This window comes from Xiphophorus hellerii, chromosome 6 (assembly GCF_003331165.1).
Source record: "Xiphophorus hellerii strain 12219 chromosome 6, Xiphophorus_hellerii-4.1, whole genome shotgun sequence".
In the NCBI taxonomy this organism is placed as follows: domain Eukaryota; kingdom Metazoa; phylum Chordata; class Actinopteri; order Cyprinodontiformes; family Poeciliidae; genus Xiphophorus; species Xiphophorus hellerii.
In genome coordinates, this window is record NC_045677.1 from 2,446,646 (window position 1) to 2,465,420 (window position 18,775).

The following is an 18,775-nucleotide window of genomic DNA, read 5'->3' on the forward strand; positions in this document are numbered from 1 at the left end:
GGTGAGAATGAAGGATGGTCATTTTTTCTGATCCCATTTTTACTTCATAGCATCATCATTTTGAGAAGAATTTCAAAATAATGACCTGAATTAGTGTTTTAAAACACTGACACAGTCACATTACATGCTCTGTGTTTCCATGAAATAATTAGAAAGAATCCAGGAGCTGTAACCTTTTTCTTCTATTTAACTGAAAGTGAAGGCAGCTCACTTCTCTAACTGGATGAAGACAAACCAGTCATAGTTTACTGGACACACCAAACTAAACAGTTCACAAAAAAACTATTTGTGCCTTCTGAACCTTGTCACATTGTGTCACTTTGCTACCACAAATGTGAGGTGTAAAATGATAAGCGATTTATCTGAAAAGTGTGGCATGTTTTTTATTCAATCTGCTTTACTCTGAGACCTGCAAATACATTTATCCAATTGCCTTTAGAAGACATAGAGTTAAAGACAATCTCTTGAGATAACAACCAGTAGTAATTCACTTCAGAAATCTGGCTTTATGGAGAAAGCTGTTGTTGTGAAAAAGGAGGAAATCTGGGCTAACACAGGAAGACATGGTAGTGGCAGCATCATACTGAAGATGTTCTTCCTCCCCAGATGAATGTTAGGGACAGATGGATGGAGCCAAACATAGAGCTACCTGTTACAGGCTGCAAAAGACATAAAGAGGGGCATTATGTTAAATCAACTTTTTGACATCAAGTCAAATTTGTTATATGAAAAACAGTTCATATTTGTCTAATTAAGATGTAACAGAAATTGAGTGAATGATAAAATCCCATTTATCACTTACCAGTGTTGTATAAAGTACTGAAATCTCAGAGTCAAGTAAAAGTATAGGTACCTCTCCAAAATATGACTTTGGTAAAAGTCCAAGTCACTGACTGAAATGTTACTTGAGTTAAAGTCTTAAAGTATCTGAAACTTCTTGTACTTAAGTATGGAAATTGCTGTAAAAATGGATGTACTCAAGTAATGTAATGAAAAGTACAAGTAAAAAGTAAAACAAGGCAAATGTAGTATGAATGACTTTTTTTATATTTTGGTAAACTTGTCAAATACACTTAAAATAATGTACCCAACCAAGTGCAGGCAAAATTAAACCTGCTAATAGATATACCTGCAGGCATCATTTAGTTAAGAAAATTAGGTGCTTTACCTATACCACAAGGTTAACTTAACCTGCTTTACAACTGATTATTATTCGTTAAATTTAGTCTAAATTGCTATCGCTATGGCTTCTGTCCCCCCTTGAACAGAGGAGTCTAGGTAGCCTGCTACAGTCAACATTAGGCCTAAGCTAAATACACCACGTGTGGAACTGAAACAATGCCAAACAAAGTTCATTTATACAGGTAACGTTATGCTCAAGATTTCACAATAGTGCCTAGTGACCAAGCTATAGTTACTGAAACAGGAGGATTATAACCATTTCATAAGAAGTTGCCTCGATGTGTTTCTTCAAGTTGGACGGGGAGTTTTTGTAAGATAGAATTTCCACATCTTTGGGCAGGCATAACATACATTTCATGAGGTACAACGAATCTTTAACACCCACGAAAGAGTGTATTGTGTTTAAATAAGGCCATGGGCTCTCATCACCAGCTGGTGGTTCCCCTGGAGCCGTGTCCGACGTAGTTGCAGTCGTTGTGGTCTCCGTCTCCTCCTCTATGTGGCTGCTGCTGATTGCGAGACTTGCTTTGTGTTTAATGGGAGAAGCGAAACAGGTGTATCCTATTGGTGGTGATGAACAAGCCCAGGCAAGTAGGCTACCGACTTTGTTGCAGTCAATCAGTAGGTGGGGTCAAAACACTTGCGTTTCTCTCTCTCGCTTTTTTGTAACGAGTAACTAAACCACACATTGAAAATGTATCGGAGTAAAAGTATGCAATTAAGTTCGGAAATATAGTGAAGTAAAAGTGAAAGTTATCAAAAATTTTCATACTCGAGGAAAGTATGAAGTACTCCAAAATATACTTAAGTAAAGTAGTGAAGTGTTTTTACTTCGTTACTTTACAACACTGTCACTTACTATATCTTGACTTTACACAAGAGCATGTACCTTTTTAACACAAGTTAGGGCAGTATTACTGTAAGGTCAGCATAAGCTAATGCGTCCTTTCTATAAACTTTACCAAAAAGAAAATGGTTAGTCTGGTCTTAGAGGGGATATCATGGAAAATCAACTTTTTTGATCTTTATAAGTTATAATACTATCCCCTCATCAAAAACATACCTATCGTGTTGCTTTGATTGTTTCATACACGTTAGAGGAATCCATGAATCTCCCGTGGCAACCCTTCCTGGTGCCTAAATGCTTACTCTCACAAATGCTCCGCCTATTTCCACAAAGCTCCTCCTCAGAGCTGCAGTCTCCAGCAGAGCTTTTGCCTCACAGAGCAGCCCTCCCCCACTCAGCTCCTTCAGACTAGTGGCAGCAGCAATTAGCAAACACCTGGTGGAATTGCACATCTGTGAGTGTTGGACTAGTTCTCAGTCTGACGCTCTAAGGACTGTTGAAAACTGCATCATGTAGGAGAGTTGTTGTGATGACACTGAAGGCCGTGTCAGAAAGAGATAAGGGCTTCTTAAAGAGACAGAAGCCCAATTTCAAGGCATCAGATGTTGGCTATGATGTTGCAATTTTCATAACAACTGAAGGTAGCATCAAAGGATTTAGATTTTTCAGAATGTCCTAGTCAAATTCCTGACCTAAATCCAAATGAGAATCAGTGGAAAGACTCAGTAACTGAAGCTTTACATCCAGTTGCTCTGAAATGAAGTTGGCTGTTTTTCACAACTAATGTAAAAAGCAAACATAAAAGTGTTCTGATCCACACACACTCTTACACACTCCACTTCCATCTCTACAGCAGGCAGCAGCATCCACCAGAGGTACACAGCTAGGGCTGCCACCTAGTGGTCAGCTCAGGTCAGCACTGACCTGAGCTCATGTATTGATGAGATTTATTGATGTCATCAGCTGAAGCCTGCATAGCTATTGAGACAAAGTGGATGTGTGATGTTGTTAGCCTCCAGGTAACCATGGAGATGAGCTGTGACTCATCTGGCTGCTGGTTCAGCTGGCCATGCGCAGAACAAGTCAGAGGCAGAGAGCAAGCCAAGGCACGAGCTTCCATCTCTTCTTCTTTTTTAACACGTTGCTCAAACTGATAAGGTTACAAAAAACACAACTAATTATGACATAAGCCTGTCATGTAACAAAGCCTGGTTATGTAACAAAGTTATTACTGCCTGTGTGTTACAAAGCCTTCTGCATGCAGCTGACAATAGACAGGATTCTAGATCGTGGATAATTTCCTATCTTTCCCCCAGGCTTTTCATCAGCACTTGCACATGCTCAGTCATGTGCTGCAAAACACAAATAAATGTAACCACATCCCATTCTGTAGCTGTCTGTGTCTCTGGGATTATTCAGCTAGCAGCATGCAGAGCAGCAGCACTGCAGGCCTGTTAGAATGCAGCGGGCCTGCATGTCTGATGACTGCACAGAGAACGAACCACTGCTGCTTTGTGCCCAGAAATCCAGAGTTACACAACTGCTGTAAAACAACACAGCGCTGGCTTCTTGAGTTAGCTGGTTATGCAAGCTGCAGGGTTAGCGACGGCACTATGAAAAAGCATCCAGCAGCTTTTCTCAGCTCTGCTCATTTAAATGGATGTTTTCTGTGGTTTCCGTGGTAGACGGAAACATTCTGGTTTATTTAAAAAGTTGAAACTTGTTTATAAGTATTTTTTTCTTCCTGCAATATCAGAGTGTGTTGAGTTTTGCTACATTTCTAACTTCAAGGACTTTCTATAAGTGGCTACTTCTAAGGTTTCAAACTGAAGTTCATTCCTCTTTTATTGTCTTTGGGGTAAACTAGTTTCTGCCTGTTTTTTCCCCCAGTCTTTAAATTTTTCTCTGGAACCAGTAAAAATCTTATGTAGTAAATTTAGAAGCATAATTTGTCTAACCTCGAAAACATTTGTCCCAGTCCTTTCAGGGAGAACAAAACAGATCATTTCTCCACACTGCACCAGTTTTGAGCAGAAATACATTTTTACACTTATAAATTGAGTTAGAAGTTTTGTTATTAACAAAACATTCCCTTGATGCCAATAAGAACTCTAATCCCACACCTGGTTCACTTCCAACATATTTTCTCATTTCTTTTTGGATCAGAAATAATCTGTAAAAATCTGTTCTGTAGATCTTTGCAGAACCCTTAGCGGTGCATTAGGTCAGCTTTCACAGCTTTCATGGTAAAGTTCTAACTACTGTCTGTGCACTTTTGTGTGAGAATGCCATTTAATTGTTAAATAATTTGGGAAGTTTTAGGAACTCTCTGATGTGTTTGGATGCCGGTCCAGCCTTATTTGGTGGTTTGTTCCTCTGTGTGTGTGTGTGTGTGTCTGTGACATTTTATGTGTGTGTGATGTGTGTGACTCTTCATTCATCACATGCTTTTCATTTGCGATGAGTGTATTAGGTCTGGTCATGTGGCACTTGAAGTTAGCTGAATTAAAACAAACAAATTTTGAGACTTTTAAAGACTACATTGAATTAATCAGTTTTGGTTTTATAGATCGAGAGGAGCGGCAAAAGCATAGCTGCATAGCTGCATAGCTGCTAACAACTATAATAATAGTTGTTAGAAAGCAAGGGAGTCATCCAGTACATGTTACTGGTACATGCTAACAGCCCAGATACAGTTAGCATGTAAGCATGTCATGATAGCAATGAGGCTGTCATACAGCAACAGTCTTCAGTCAGAGGCCTCTTCTGACACATTGCAGGACTGACTGCTATTAGAGATCCTTCCTGCCCATAACATCGTCATCAACATCAACTATCTGAAGATACTTGGATGATGAGTTATGACAATATTTAATTTATTCCTTCAGGAATAAATTCCATTTTTTAAATATTTGAACTGAACTGTTAAACAGTGGTACAGTGCAGGATGTGTGATGCTGTGGGCCTGTGTCTGTTTCAAAGGCCTGGATCCTCGTTAGAGTCAGTTTCATCATAGGAAAGAAAAGAAGGAAAAAATTTATCAATTTCAGAGAACATTTTTAGCGACTTGTTGCTATAATTCAGAATGATTTAATAAAAGATTTCTTCAAGCAAAGATTTTAGTGAAGTACTTCTCAAAATGGGAAACTTCCTTTAACACTGTTCCCATGACAGCAGGGGAACAAAAACCCTGCTGTGACATACATTATAGACAGAAAAACCATAAAGTTTTATGTCCAGATAAAAAATCTGGAAAAGATTAACAAAGACTCCCACGCCAAACTCAGAAGCTCTAAATAAATCAAATACATATTTCTATTATCTGGGGGATGAAAACAAACAAGGCAGCTGTGGGTTCCAGATGAGTTCTCCAGATGATCTAACCACCGAGCCGGAGGAACTGTCGCTTTAAGATCCCCCAGAGTGGCAGAACTGTGAAGTTCCCACATATTTAACCTGATTTACATCAACTAATCTGCATCATGTAAAACTCTTAAGAGTCCACTTCAGATTTAGATTAAGGTCAGGACTTCAGCTCAATGGGTTGAAGTTTCTCAGCACAATGCGGCTGATTGATCACCCAGTTATTTTTAATAAGCAGAAGGGAAGACAACAACAGGTGGAAGACACTCTGACTGAGGACGGGTCCTGCTCCAGGACGGATGTAGATGTTGGCAGACAGCTACAGCGCTGAGCAGCTGCAAGTGGAGTGTGTGAGAGGAAAGCTGGTCTTCCAGAACCCCCGACTAAGATGAGTGAACAGAAGAGTTCTGGAAGAACATTTTGTTACAGATCGCTTTCATTACAGCGGGGGTCTTGACCTAAAACTATTCTTCAGAGTAGCTACTGGCTGTGAAACGCCGATGTCTCAGCAAAAAGGATGCTTTTATATCTAGATACTGGCTGAGAGAGACAATGTGCCGTCAATGTGTTTGGAAAGTCCTCAGCAGTCAGAAAGCGCTGCGTTACGTACCTACCACACCCCGTTCTGATGAAATGGAAAACAGCTTGGAGATGTTGAACTCCACACGCTTACCATAAGTTCTGCAGCTAGCACTCCTTCACAGCAATGAGTAGAGTCAGTCCTAACATTTCACAAATCAAAACGAAACGGATCAACTATAGCTCAGCAAGGCCCGAAAACTACAGTAAGAAAGAAGCTCAAATAAATCCAAAGACAGTGAATAGCTGATTCCTACAGTTCCCATATCATGTGAACAGGATGTACGTGCTGCTGGTCAAATGCCCAGATAGAGGTCTGAGTCCATCATTCTACAGTGAAAGATATTTGATATGAATGGAAAACACATGTGAAAGTTTGCAACCTTCCCAGGAGCGGATGTCCCAACGTGTTCACCCGGAAGTCTGCACTGCTCTGAGAACTGACCCTGAAACCCCAGAGCTCTGTCAGGCTCTACAGGCCTCACTGGGCATGTTAAAGTGAACGCTCAGGAGAGAGGAATAGCAATAATAATAAAAAAAAACTCAACAAGAATGTCGTTTTAAAGGACATTTAAAACGACCTTTAAAATGTCGTTTTAAAGGTCTGAAAACAGCAGCGTAGCTCCCAGAACACAGATGAGACACAAAGTACAGAGGGCCAATCTTAATTAGTGCCGTGCACAGAGAAAACTAAAGCCAGTCTTATAACACAAACAGCTGTGTTATAAGACTGATAGTGTAGGTGTCATAATTTGGGCTTGTTTTGCAGGTTTTATCTGTTACTAAATATTCTACTTATAGAAAACCCTGTTAAGAATTTTCATTATTAAAGTTTAACTAACACCTCTATGAAGCATAACCCCACTCCCAGACAATTAAACCAAAGTGGGCGGAGCCGAGAGGCACCAAGGGCACGGCGGAGCAAAAACACTGTGGAGGACATAAGATTTTGTCACTATATGTAATGAGTCTTCCTTAACCCTCTAGCTACTTTTTTCAAACAAGTGACCGGCAACAGATCTAGCATTTTTTTCTGTGTTGTTGCAGATTTTTATGGCGACAACACGTGAAAGCACAGTACGCTCTGCAGCAGCTGAGTGAGCAGCCATTGCTGCTCTTAGCTCCTCCCATTTCCTGAGCTCTGCAGTCCGAGCAGAGGAGACTCATTCCAGTTGGTCCATACACCAAAGGTATCAAACATGTGCAAAGCTGAAGAATTGCTATTGATCAATGATTGCCATCAGGGAGCGTGTCTGAGTGAGATGGTTTTATACCCGAACTGGGACCGTGACACAGATATTAACCAAACTCTACCACTTGGTCAAAATTTTGCTGAATTAAATAAATGTGTACACAAATGTCAAAATTTCCACAGAAATGTAAAGACAGCACCCTGAAAGAACTACTTTAAAAAATTTGTGTATAAAAAAGTTGATTTGTGTTGTATATTATTTAAAACCTGAATCAGTTTGATTTGTGTAACTGTCATACGTAAGACAATCACATATAAACAAGTATGACAGCCAAAGGTAAAGCTGTTTCTGCACTTCATGTATTACCAAATGTCACACTGTATTTTTGATCCCAGTCCATCTGCTTGGCTCTCTCATTAACACCCTGTGACTTCTAATGCCCTCTCTGAGCCTCTGTAATCTCAAATCCGGACGCCTAATTGAATTTAGGCCTTGGGCAGCAGCAGTAGAATAGAACTGCCATGGAGGCAGCAGACTGTTTTGGACCTCTGACTGAGAGAACAAACAGCTCTATAATTCATCTGGCATTAACAGTCATGTTAGCTTAAATCTTCTGATTGTGTTTTCTTTAATTCAATTTGTTCTATCTCTATAGAAATTATCTTTTTTTTTCTGTCTGAGTTGATTTCAGAGCACACACTTACACTGTAAAAAATAAGTCACTGTGAGGAATGATTAGTCAAGTGATGCAAACCAAGACATAATCCATCTGTCAGTGCAATGACAATGGTTGATAAGATGTCTTGGAATTATTTAAACACTTTTTACTTTTGCATATTTGATTTAAATGTGTGAAAAGCAGGTACTAAAATTATTTAGTACCACTAACCAATCTGATGTTCTGAACAGAAACAGAAAGATGTTTCCACCTGGAACCAGTCAGCTGGACGGAGCGGCCGGGATCTTCCTCTGACAAACGAAAAAGCATGTTTGAATTAAAAGAACTTTTTCTCAAGAGTTTCAAGTTATTCTACACTGTGTGGGTAATTATTAGGAGTATTTAAGCTTCCTAATAGGCTTAAATACTGTTAGGAGTATTTAATAGTATACTTCATGTTTATCCAAGTTGGATAAACATGAAGGTTTAATGGATTTTAATATGGATAATATTAATATGGATGTAAAGAAACATGTTGAGAAAAAAAAAAGGAACAAAAAATTTCACATCCCGCTTTTGGAGAAAGTGGAAGACAATCTAGTTAGATGGAAATCTCCTATTTTACAAAAAATATTCTTCTTTAGACAATATTTTGAATTCTAATCTAATTTATTGTATAGTGATGTTGCTTTTTGTTACAGTAAGACTTAAATGTTCCAAGAATTTTTCTAGCTTCAATAGAATGTTTTAGAAATTAGATTCATATTTCATCCCTTGTGTATACTAGCTTATCCATGCGGGGGCTTCTCCAGTGGTTGTTGGGTGAGAGATCTGGGTCACCCTGGGAGGGTCACCTGTCCATCACAGGACAACACACCGACACACAACCATACACACACTCACTCGCTCCTATAGAAAATCTAGAGAGACCAGTCAACCTAATAGTCAGCTGACTGTGCAGGCAATTCACCATGACCCTGTCTGTCTGAGTGAATGCTAGGTGTGTGTTTTAGTTTCTGTGTGTGACTTCTAATTCCTCCCTCGACAACCTGCCAAGAATCTAGCCCCAGTTTTCACCAGCCAGTCACATTTTCAGACTGTGCACCTGTTGTTGTGAGAGGAGAAACAAGTCCCACTCTTGGCAGGGGATGGGCGTTGGAAAAATAAATCCACGACTTGTTTTTCTGACCTTCGCACAATGCAGTCTCCCTCCTTTGCACTTTAGCTTACATTAAAGCAAACGAAGACCACTGTGCCTGATCTTTATCTGTTCCAGAGATTAACTAACTCCAGAATGTGCTGCACATCAGGAGGTTTTTTTTCCATTCACTTTTACCAGCTGTTGTTGCTCTAAAATGTGAAAATGTGATGGATTCTCTTGTAATAGGACCAATGCCATCTTGTGCAGTTGATGACGGAACATAACGGCAGTCTCCCATGAGACAGAGTTTACTAGAGTTCAGTAACCAGATGTGTTGAGCAGAAGGACGGGGTGGAGGAATGATTTACTGACCATGAGAAAAAAGATGGAATCAGGGCAGATAAAGATGGACAGGAAATGACTCCTAGTTACTTCTGGGCTGATTGTCTTTTTTTTTAATGTCCTCTGGGCCCGTTTTGTAAAATCAGAGGGCCACCATCCAAATCTTTGGGCTCAGAGTTCATAAATCAGGGGATCTGCAGCCTCCCTGCTACGCGCCCTGCTGCGAGCCCTGGGACAGACAAGGGTCCAGCTCTGCTTGTTTTACATGTATTATATCACAAATCCATCTGACATTAACAGAAAATCTTATAAACTGACACACCTCTGACTTTTAGTCATCATTTTGTCGAATGGTGGAATTTGAAATGCAGTCTAAATTAGAGCTTGTAGTTATTAATTGACTTTGCTTCCTTAATGTTAGCAAAATGAAGTAGAGAGAAATGAAAAGTGTTTCTTTGAAAATATTTTACATTTCAGATATTTTGAAATCAAAAATACTAAATACACCAACTCTTCCTCTTCCTGTGGACAATGAAGCTACAGATGAAAGAACATATTAATATGCAAAATGAAAATAAAAACCTGACTTTTGCTCTCACTTTGTTTTCTTTTCATTTAAGTCAGAAGTTTATATGCACTTAAGTTCACACACACCTTAGTTTATGTTTAAAGAACTGGAGAAAATTTATAATGAAGCTAGCTTTGTAAAGTGACCCATATAATCATGACAAATTATGTTTTTTTTTAGGAAATTTCATTTGGAGCTTGTTAGAGTCAGAAAATCTTCCATCTGCAGAACTTTTTCACATTAAGTAAAACAATTATTTGACATTGACAGATTGTAAGTAAATTGTTTCTGAAGCAGGACAGATGTAACAGGCTGAGCATGGATCACTACTCATGTGCTTCTAGCTTTTGTATTTATCATTTTTCATATTTCTCATTTGTTCAAAGCAGCAGTATATTGTTGCTTCAGTGGTGAATAACCGCATGCAAAATGATATTTTACTACATTTCTTTTGTCTACAACAGTAAAATAATTTCATTGATTCAACCTATGTTATTCAGGAAGAAGACAGCCTAGATTAACATTTTCATTCATTTCATAGTAATGTCATATATGAATAAATACCTGACCTGAAGTAGAAAACCTTTGGAAGATGTTGGCTGAAGCAGCAGCATCATTATCCACACCTAGAGAATCTCTGTACTAACAGGGGCTGAAACAACAAAGAGTGATCTGAAGTCTGATCAAACTAAAACTGACATATTTGATTATAATGACACTCGTTATAATTAAAATAAACACTGGGAATATTGTAAGTCCGGGAACATCACTCAACTCTAAAACATAGGCAGGCAGCATCATGCTGTGGAGTGTTTGTTGCAGAAGGGAGTGGTGCACTTCACAAAATACACAAAGTCATGAAGAAAGAGCATTATGCAATAAAAATACATAACAAAAATGTCCGAGCTCCAACTTCAACAGATTCATCACACAGAGAGTGAAATATTTCAAACTTTTAATTCTTGTAATTTTCTATGGTCATGGCTTACAGACAATAAAAACCCAAACTCAGAGTCTCAGAAAATAATTAGGATACCACACCAATTTAAAAAAAGCATTTTTAAAGTATACGTTTTACGTAGTGGGCATGTTATGGTATATACACAGTCATAGGGAAAACTGCTGAGTGGACAGATGCACAGAAGACACAAAAGGTGATTGCTGAAGAAGCTAGCTGTTCACAAAGCAATGTATGAGCAACATTTCCATAGAAAGTTCAGTGGAAGGTCAAAATGTGGTGGGAAAAGGTACAGCAGCAACAGAGAAAACTGCAGTGTTGAGAAAAAAACATCCATTCAGGAATTTGCTGGAGTTTCACCAGGAATAAACTGAGGCTGAAATCAGAACATCAAGCGTCCCTACACAGACCAATCCCAGGCAAGAGGTACAAATAGTGCAACAAGGAGATAAAGAAATGTGGCCCAAAGACCTCTTTTCAGAGAGAGAGTGAAGTTTGCGTTTGTTCTGGAAATTAAAGTCCCAGAGTTTGGAGGAAGAGTGAAGAAGATCAGGCTCCATGATGCTGGAAGTTCAGTGTGAAGTTTCCACAGTCAGTGTTGGTTAGGGTTCTGGTCCTCTGGGTTTTCTGAAGTCCAACACAGCTGTCTAGAAGGAGACTCTAGAGCACTTTGATGACTCCTCTAGCTGACAGGCTGCTTCAGTCACGGTGGTGTTACCATGCAAGGTTGACCTAACCTTTAAATACACAGATAAGATATTATGAAGGAGAAGATGAGAGACACTAGACCCAACGACGTACATGACCTGGAGGCAGCTGTTAAAGCCACCTAGGCTTTGCTCAGGACTGAGAGGCAGATGGAAACATCAACCTTCCTAAAGATCATAAACTCTGACATTGAAGATGATCTGTTTATCAAAGCTTCTGCTCAAAGTTGGAAAGTGCCACTTCTCTGGACATGTTTCAGACTGACTGTCTGTGCTGTCGTCCCTTCAGACTCCAAGGTTTTTACTCGCTGCACCTCCATTTCAATGTTTTCTCTCTTCTTTTCTTCCACAGTGCTACAGAATGTCTGAGCAAAGCCAGAGACAGACAGACAGGCAGGCAGGCAGACAGACAGGCAGACAAGCAGGCAGGCAGGCAGACAAGCAGGCAGGCAGGCAGACAGACAGGCAGGTAGACAAACAGACAGGCAGGTAGACAGACAGACAGACAGACAGACAGACAAGCAGGCAAGCAGATAGATAGGCAGACAGGCAGATGTCCACCGCTGGTGTTTTCTCCACACTGAGTCCGTCCTTGCAGACAGACGTAGAGTGGCCTTGGCTGGATCTGTCTCTGCTCTCCAGACCTGTGTGTTACAGAGTGGGAACCCGGTGCTGAACTGGTAAACACACACCGCCGACTGCTCTGAATGCATGTGTGTGTGAGCTGTTTGTGGCTCAGACAGATGATGACCAGGTTTTAGAAGCTGAAGGAGACCTTGGTGACACTGATCTGTTTTCATGTGCACCAGCTGTTAAGTACTCTGAAAACATTTTTTAACCTCACTCTTGTTTTTGTAGTGTTTATATAAACCACCTAGTTTGTCCAAAAAAAAAAAAAAAAATGAATCGAGACGATGAAGAGGCTTCAAATGAGCTGTCATTGTACAGTATATGCCTTCATCTTAAAGCTAAACACCATTTATTCAGGTTTGTTGTGTTTTTCTGACTTTATAAAACGATGAAAGGAATGTTGGCTGTCCATCTCCTGTGCTTCTAATTCCAATTTCTGAGTGCAGCCAGCTTGTGCCAGCATGCTTGTACTCTTGAACCTGAATGCTGAAAAGTCTCCAGGAGTTAATTTGTAGTCTGGTGTCAGTTTTCCTCTCTGGTTGCTCAGGCTGGTTACAGCCACAGGAATCCTGGAAAGCTGCACAGGCCTTAAAAGGCTGCCTGTAAAACTGTGCAGAATGGTTTATATATAGAGGAAGACTTTGTGCAAACACAAACGTGTTGTTTGTACTACATGTAATAGAGGAATAGAAAACCAACAGACACAGCAGCACCTACACCTAGATTTTTTTCTAGGTGGGGGTGAAGGGTGGCACACTAAAATTGCAATTTCAACTAACTACACTGCAAAACAAAATATGCTCATTAATAATAATAAATTATTGAAATAAATAGACATTTCGAGCATTGCATTCCTAGAATGAACAGTAGGTCAAAACTTTAATAACAAAACAGTTAAATATGTACTGTTGCATCTTTAAGAAGATGCAACATCTTCTTGCATTTGCCTTCAAAAATTTCAGTCAATCCATCAGAAAATCCAAATGAAATTTTTAACCTGAAATTATTTAAATTAGAAATCAAAACCATAAAGATGTAAAAGAAAATGGTAAAACTACCATGTGAAGGCTGAAATAATATTTTAATATCCAGATGCTATTCTCTCTTTGAGTCTCTAAATGTTAATATGAAATGACCTCTTAACTTGTTTCAAGAGGTCATTTCCCCAACTTTGGGAAGCCCTAATGTAAATGGTCTAAACTGAAAGAGAGCAGGTTAGGCTTCTTTTTGAAAAACGATGCAGACTCCAGTCATCTGCAGAAATGCTCAGATGACTCAGCAGTCGTCAGGTGGATCAGAGATAGTCAAGAATCTGAGTGGAGCTGGTGGACCACTTTGTGTCATGGTGTGGAAACAATCACCTCATCTTAAATGTGAACAAAACAAAGGAGATGATTGCAGATTTTGAGAGAGCTGGGTTAAACACTACTTTCATCATGGTAGATAAAGTGGAGGTGGTAGAGGAAAATTAATTCTTCAGTGGTCAAGATGTTGCAGATCTTCTGAGTGTGTTTTTGGGTGTCATCACTTCTGCCGTCATCTGTTGGAGCAGCAGCATCAGAACCAGGGACATAAAAAGGCTCAGCAACCTGATAAAGAAGGCTGGTTCTGTTCTGATTCTGTTCTGGGGACGACTGTGGAAGCTCTGGAGATGATTGTGCAATGAGAGATTCCTCAAAAGAAAGAAATTGGATAACACTGAACATCTTCATGAGACTGTCATACAAATGTCTTCAGTCAGAGGCCTCAGACTGCTACAGGAGATCCTGAAGCCATCAGCATCTGCAACTATGAAGAAACTTGAACAAGTTAGATTAGTTGTTCTACTTGGATTATGAAAGTGTTTTTGAACAGACAAATTGTTAAAATAGAAATTCCTGATCAATAGTTTGCACCCGTCTCTTAAATTCACATTAGCACCATAAAGCAGCTTGGTAACATGGGAAACTAAAGTGGTCAAAAATCAGACGTCAGTATTTAATACCCAATTCTAATCGTAAAATTGTGATCATAATTTATTAAACATTTTAAAGCTGCAGTAAGTAACTTTTATAGAAAATATCTGTTGAAGCCATCACCATGTCATGACAGTATGGAATGAGACAAATATGTGAGAAAATGAATCTGTCTTCTCCCAGTGGTAACTAGAAACAGCCAAACAAGAGCCAGAGGTGGGTCTTAGCTCTGTCAGATCCTGTTGTGATTGCTCAAGCTAATTAGCATAGCCAGTGATAACAGCAGATAAAAGGTTTTCCTGTAATGGTGAGTTGTTTCTCCACCACTAGCACATTGAGCAGAAAATAGTGAGGTTCACTGACAACGCTAAGACCCTCCTCCTCCTGGCTCTGATTGTTTTTGGTGAGAAGCAGTTTATTTTTTCAGATGGCAATAGCAGAGGTGGGATAAAATGTATCTTTTTACTAACTTAATATGGTGACAGTTTTAATAAATGTACAAAACATATCCTTTATGAAAGTTACAAACTGCACCTTTAATACAAGTTAGTCTCCAAATTGGGGAACTGTCTGACTTAAATATAATTTTATATTGGATTGACCTGAATAAAAAACAAAAACAAAAAAAAGGCTTCAACACAAGACATTTTTTCAATTGGTTTTTACTCTAAAATTTAAACCTGAACTTAAAAGGGAACCGCTTTTAGAACATTAGAATAAAACTATCTGCAGTGAAAGAGTTGTGCTGCCCCCTGCTGGTAAAACACTGCATGTTACAATATTGCAGATCAGATCAGGAAACTTAACCTGCAGACACAGCAGATCTGAATGACCAGCTGCTTTCCACTTGTGACAAGCTGCTGAGGAAAAAGTAAAGCTGTGCTGCCAACAGGGAGGCGGACGATAGAGCCGTTAACACCAAGTATTTTCCTGGAGGTAATTTGAACTAAAATGTTTGTGTTTTCAAACAATCAGTCCGTTCACCATCTTTGTAAAGTTACTACAGCTGCAGAGTTTCTAGAACACGCATGTAAAAATCCTCCTGTACTCTCGGTCATGTTTAATGTGGGGATATTCTCCATTAGATGTGCTTAAGTTATTGTTTATTTACAATATCACTGGGACAAAACATAATTGTCACTTATCTTTGGTATGATGGTCAAACTTAAAATTTATTAGATGGATTTATTACAAAAGTTAAAAAAAACACACGAGTCAAACATTTGTGAATACCCAAATTTATTTCAAAACATTTAAACGTGTTTTGAAATTGTGAACATGAGCTGTAGTCCCAGTGAGTGGAGCTGGAGCCACCGGATGTTCCACAGCTTCATCTTCCACTGTGACAACAACAACTCAGTCAATCCATCTGAAAACACACACACAAAAAAAGTAATGCAAGCCATCTGATGACTTTATTCATTAAGACATCTGAATTGAAATGGCTAAACCCAAGCTCAGATGATTCTAAAATATTTCCAGGTGTTTTAAGATGAACAAAAAAAGCTGGATTCAAATAAGCAGTTTAAATATCCAGATGTGGTTCCAGCTGTTTGGTCTCACCTATCGCAGCCTCCTGGCTTCTCTCTCAGACTCCAGAAGTGTCAGCACGTCTCCTTCTCTGACGGGGCCCTTCACGTTCCTGATGATGGAGCGGTTGCTGTCGTCCATGAACTCGACTCGGACCTGGAGGAAAAAACAACCCGCATGAGAAACTGGAACTTCTCATCTTCATTTTGTTTTGACATTTTTGGTCTGAGTGAAGTTAAAGCTCACTGGCAACAAGAACCCACTGGACTTCTGACAAAACTAAATCAGTACGACTTCACTAATGTTTCATCCATAACCATCAGCCAGACTATAATGGAAAAGTGTCGTCTTGAAAGTAGAACTGCCGTAAAGCAAATGTACAGTTATGAAGGACAAGAAGAGCACCAGCAGAGGGCAGGAAGCTAACGCTGTTAGCCCATCTCCCAGCAGGAAGTGGCTCTAAGCCACCAGAATCACCTCTGGAACTTTGGACCATTTCTGAGGAAACAGAAATGTTTTTTTTTTTTTTTAAGCAGAAAAACTACAAAAAAACCCACCATCTTAAAGTCTGCCAAAAAAAAAAAATATATACATATATAAGCAAACCACAAAAATCTCTATTTTAAAAGCCTAATTTCAACCCCAGTTTGAAACAGAAGTGTTTGCAGAGTGATTTGAAGCGATCAGATGTCTGCAGATCTAAAGGCATAAACAATTTTTTAAAAGTTTTTATAGCATCGCGACATCCCAGACTGTACAATGTCCTTGGATCCAGTCACGACAGATGACAATCATGTGAACTTCACCTGGGTAAATATTTCTGATGTACATAGCATGAAAACAGGATATTCTATTAGTTCATCTGAGGACCTTTACTATGATGGCTATTTTACAATTGGAAAATAAAAGTTCAAAAGTCACTAAAAGTTCTCAGTTGGAGTGACAAAGGAGTGAAATGACCTGAAGCTGGTGGAAAACTGTGAGATGAAAAAGTCATGGTCAATTTGTTAAATTGTAGTTGTCACACACATTCTTTGCTATTAAATTATTTTAAAAGAAAAAGGCATGTGAGGCTCTTCACATGGTGATGTTAGCATTGTTTTAGCAGCAGATGCATCTTTGCTATGAATGATCACGTTCACTAAGGAAAGGTTCTTGCTGCATGTACTGCAGGAATTAAAATCTTAATTTGAATTTTTTAAATTAACTATTAATGTTGTATATAAAAAAGGCTTATGTGGTTAATGAAAAATATTTTGTCCGATTACTTGTCAGAATAATCAATAAAATACTCGATTACTAAAATAATCGTTAGCTGAAGCCTTACTGATTATGGTTCTTTTTAATTTTGGACCAAACAACTTGGTAAATATTGAGGCTGCTTCACATTAAATACTGTAGCTTAACAGTAATGGTGAATATGATTACCATAATTTTCTTCACCATACTCTTTTCCATCATCATGATAATCACAACACACCAAAAATCTCATCATTTTGGATCTATAACCTATATCAGTTTTGGTTATAAAGCCCAGAGGAAGTCCATCCAAGTGGCTACATGTTTGGAAATATGAATTTAAGGCATGGGACCTAATGTATAAGAGCCTTTATGCAAGCTGTCTTACTGCTCTGATATTGCACTTTCAATATGACATCATCTACAATGTGGTACAATCTAAAGATATATTAATTGAGAAGTAATCAAAATACCTTTAAGTTACATTTTGCTTTAAGATGTCTGAAATAACGTTCATTAAAGAAGACTACAATTAGGGAATATGAAGCTATAAGTCGGTGCTCTGAGAGCAAAAACATCAATTCTTCCATGAATTAAAAATATGGTCAATATCAAACATTCGAAGTCAGATAATTTTCAAACAGAAACCTAGGCAATACATATCAAAGAGTGTAAATATTAAATGGCAGATGAATGGAAATGACAAGCCCCTACATCAAAAGGACCTTTTTTTAATGCTATATTCAATCCTACCCTACTTCTGTCATCTTTCTCAGTCTAGTTACTGATAGAAAATAAAGCTTAGGAAGGTTAAAACATGTGGGTATAAACTTAAGAGTGAAAGACAAAAATTCCCCTAACACAATCAACGTCATTTCTATTTCTAAAATGATGGGATGAGGGGAAAAGCTAATAAGGGGCATGACTCGGTATAAATACACATAAATACATATAGAAGTCTTCTTTAGAGTCAGGATAATGCCAAGATGCTAACCAGTGGAGAACAATGCTAACATACCTGTGTACACTGGCCCTGAGAACCGGTTCTTCCGAGAACCTTTGTGACCTAGAAAATAAAACATTTCATGTTTATGACCGAGAACACGAACATAATGTGGAAACATCAGCTCTCAGATAAGAAACTGTAGCACGGACAGGCCTCCATGATGGAAGCGCGACATTAGGACAGTTTATTTCCATTTAACTAAATAAAAACTTTACTTAGCCTTAAAATACTGTTACCAACTGAGTCAGCATGTGTTCATAAAAATGTAAGTCCAAACAAACGACATTTCTACAATAGTCTGATGGGTTTTCTTACTCTAGCAAGCTTAATCGGCTGCACGCGGCTGGCGTCCATGTTGTCAGGTTTTACCAGAAAGGAAGTCACGTGGTGCGAGGGGCGCATATATCCACACTGGGACTTCGAAGTTAAACTCTTCTTGATTATTGTTTTTAGATCAAATAAGAGCGTTATATATAACATTAAAATAAATATGAATGCATGCAAATTTCTATCGAACAGATAAATTCAAAACCTTAACGTGTATATTTTAAAATTAGTACTTGACTTTTCAACTTCCGTTTCCGGTACCGGAAAGACTTTGTGTTGCCGTAAAAAAAAGTAAAATAAGTCTTTAACCCTATGGCATGACTTTTTATTTTTTTTTTGAAAAATATTTTCCTGCATTCGTTGGGAGCTTAGTGGTCTATAATTACATATCAATCATCAAATCGGACCCCGACACCTCCCGGAACCAGATTTGGGTTTGTTGCCTCAGGGCAACATTGGGGTCTAGAACACCAAGGTTTTCTTCAGTGATTATGAGAAGTGAAATACAAATCAAACAAAAACTAAATTCATAAAAAAACCTTTTTTTGAC

At 38.7% G+C, this 18,775-nt stretch overlaps 1 protein-coding gene across 2 annotated transcripts; it reads right to left on the reverse strand.

The window, feature by feature from the left end:
• Positions 1 to 15,345: 15,345 nt before the first annotated feature.
• Positions 15,346 to 18,366, reverse strand: rps28 (ribosomal protein S28). Of its 2 annotated transcripts, none has more exons than XM_032566593.1 (4): positions 18,214 to 18,366; positions 17,911 to 17,958; positions 15,687 to 15,809; positions 15,346 to 15,492 (listed from the first exon to the last, which is right to left on the reverse strand). In XM_032566593.1, the coding sequence occupies exons 1-3, from the start codon at positions 18,298 to 18,300 to the stop codon at positions 15,687 to 15,689; spliced, it is 258 nt and encodes an 85-aa protein (XP_032422484.1). In that variant the 5' UTR covers positions 18,301 to 18,366; the 3' UTR covers positions 15,346 to 15,492. The 2 variants fall into 2 exon arrangements, with proteins under 2 accessions (XP_032422484.1, XP_032422483.1); XM_032566592.1 differs by having other exon boundaries at positions 15,346 to 15,463; positions 18,214 to 18,365.
• Positions 18,367 to 18,775: the final 409 nt, after the last annotated feature.

What these genes read in the sequence shown, in the direction of transcription:
- rps28 (XM_032566593.1), bottom strand. Translation starts at nt 18,300, where the DNA reads ATGCGCCCCTCGCACCACGTGACTTCCTTTCTGGTAAAACCTGACAAC. An exon ending in AGCCGATTAAGCTTGCTAGA is followed by an intron (nt 17,959 to 18,213) that starts GTAAGAAAACCC and finishes TTTATTTTCTAG; the next exon opens with GTCACAAAGGTTCTCGGAAG. An exon ending in CTCAGGGCCAGTGTACACAG is followed by an intron (nt 15,810 to 17,910) that starts GTATGTTAGCAT and finishes TTTTTCCTCCAG; the next exon opens with GTCCGAGTCGAGTTCATGGA.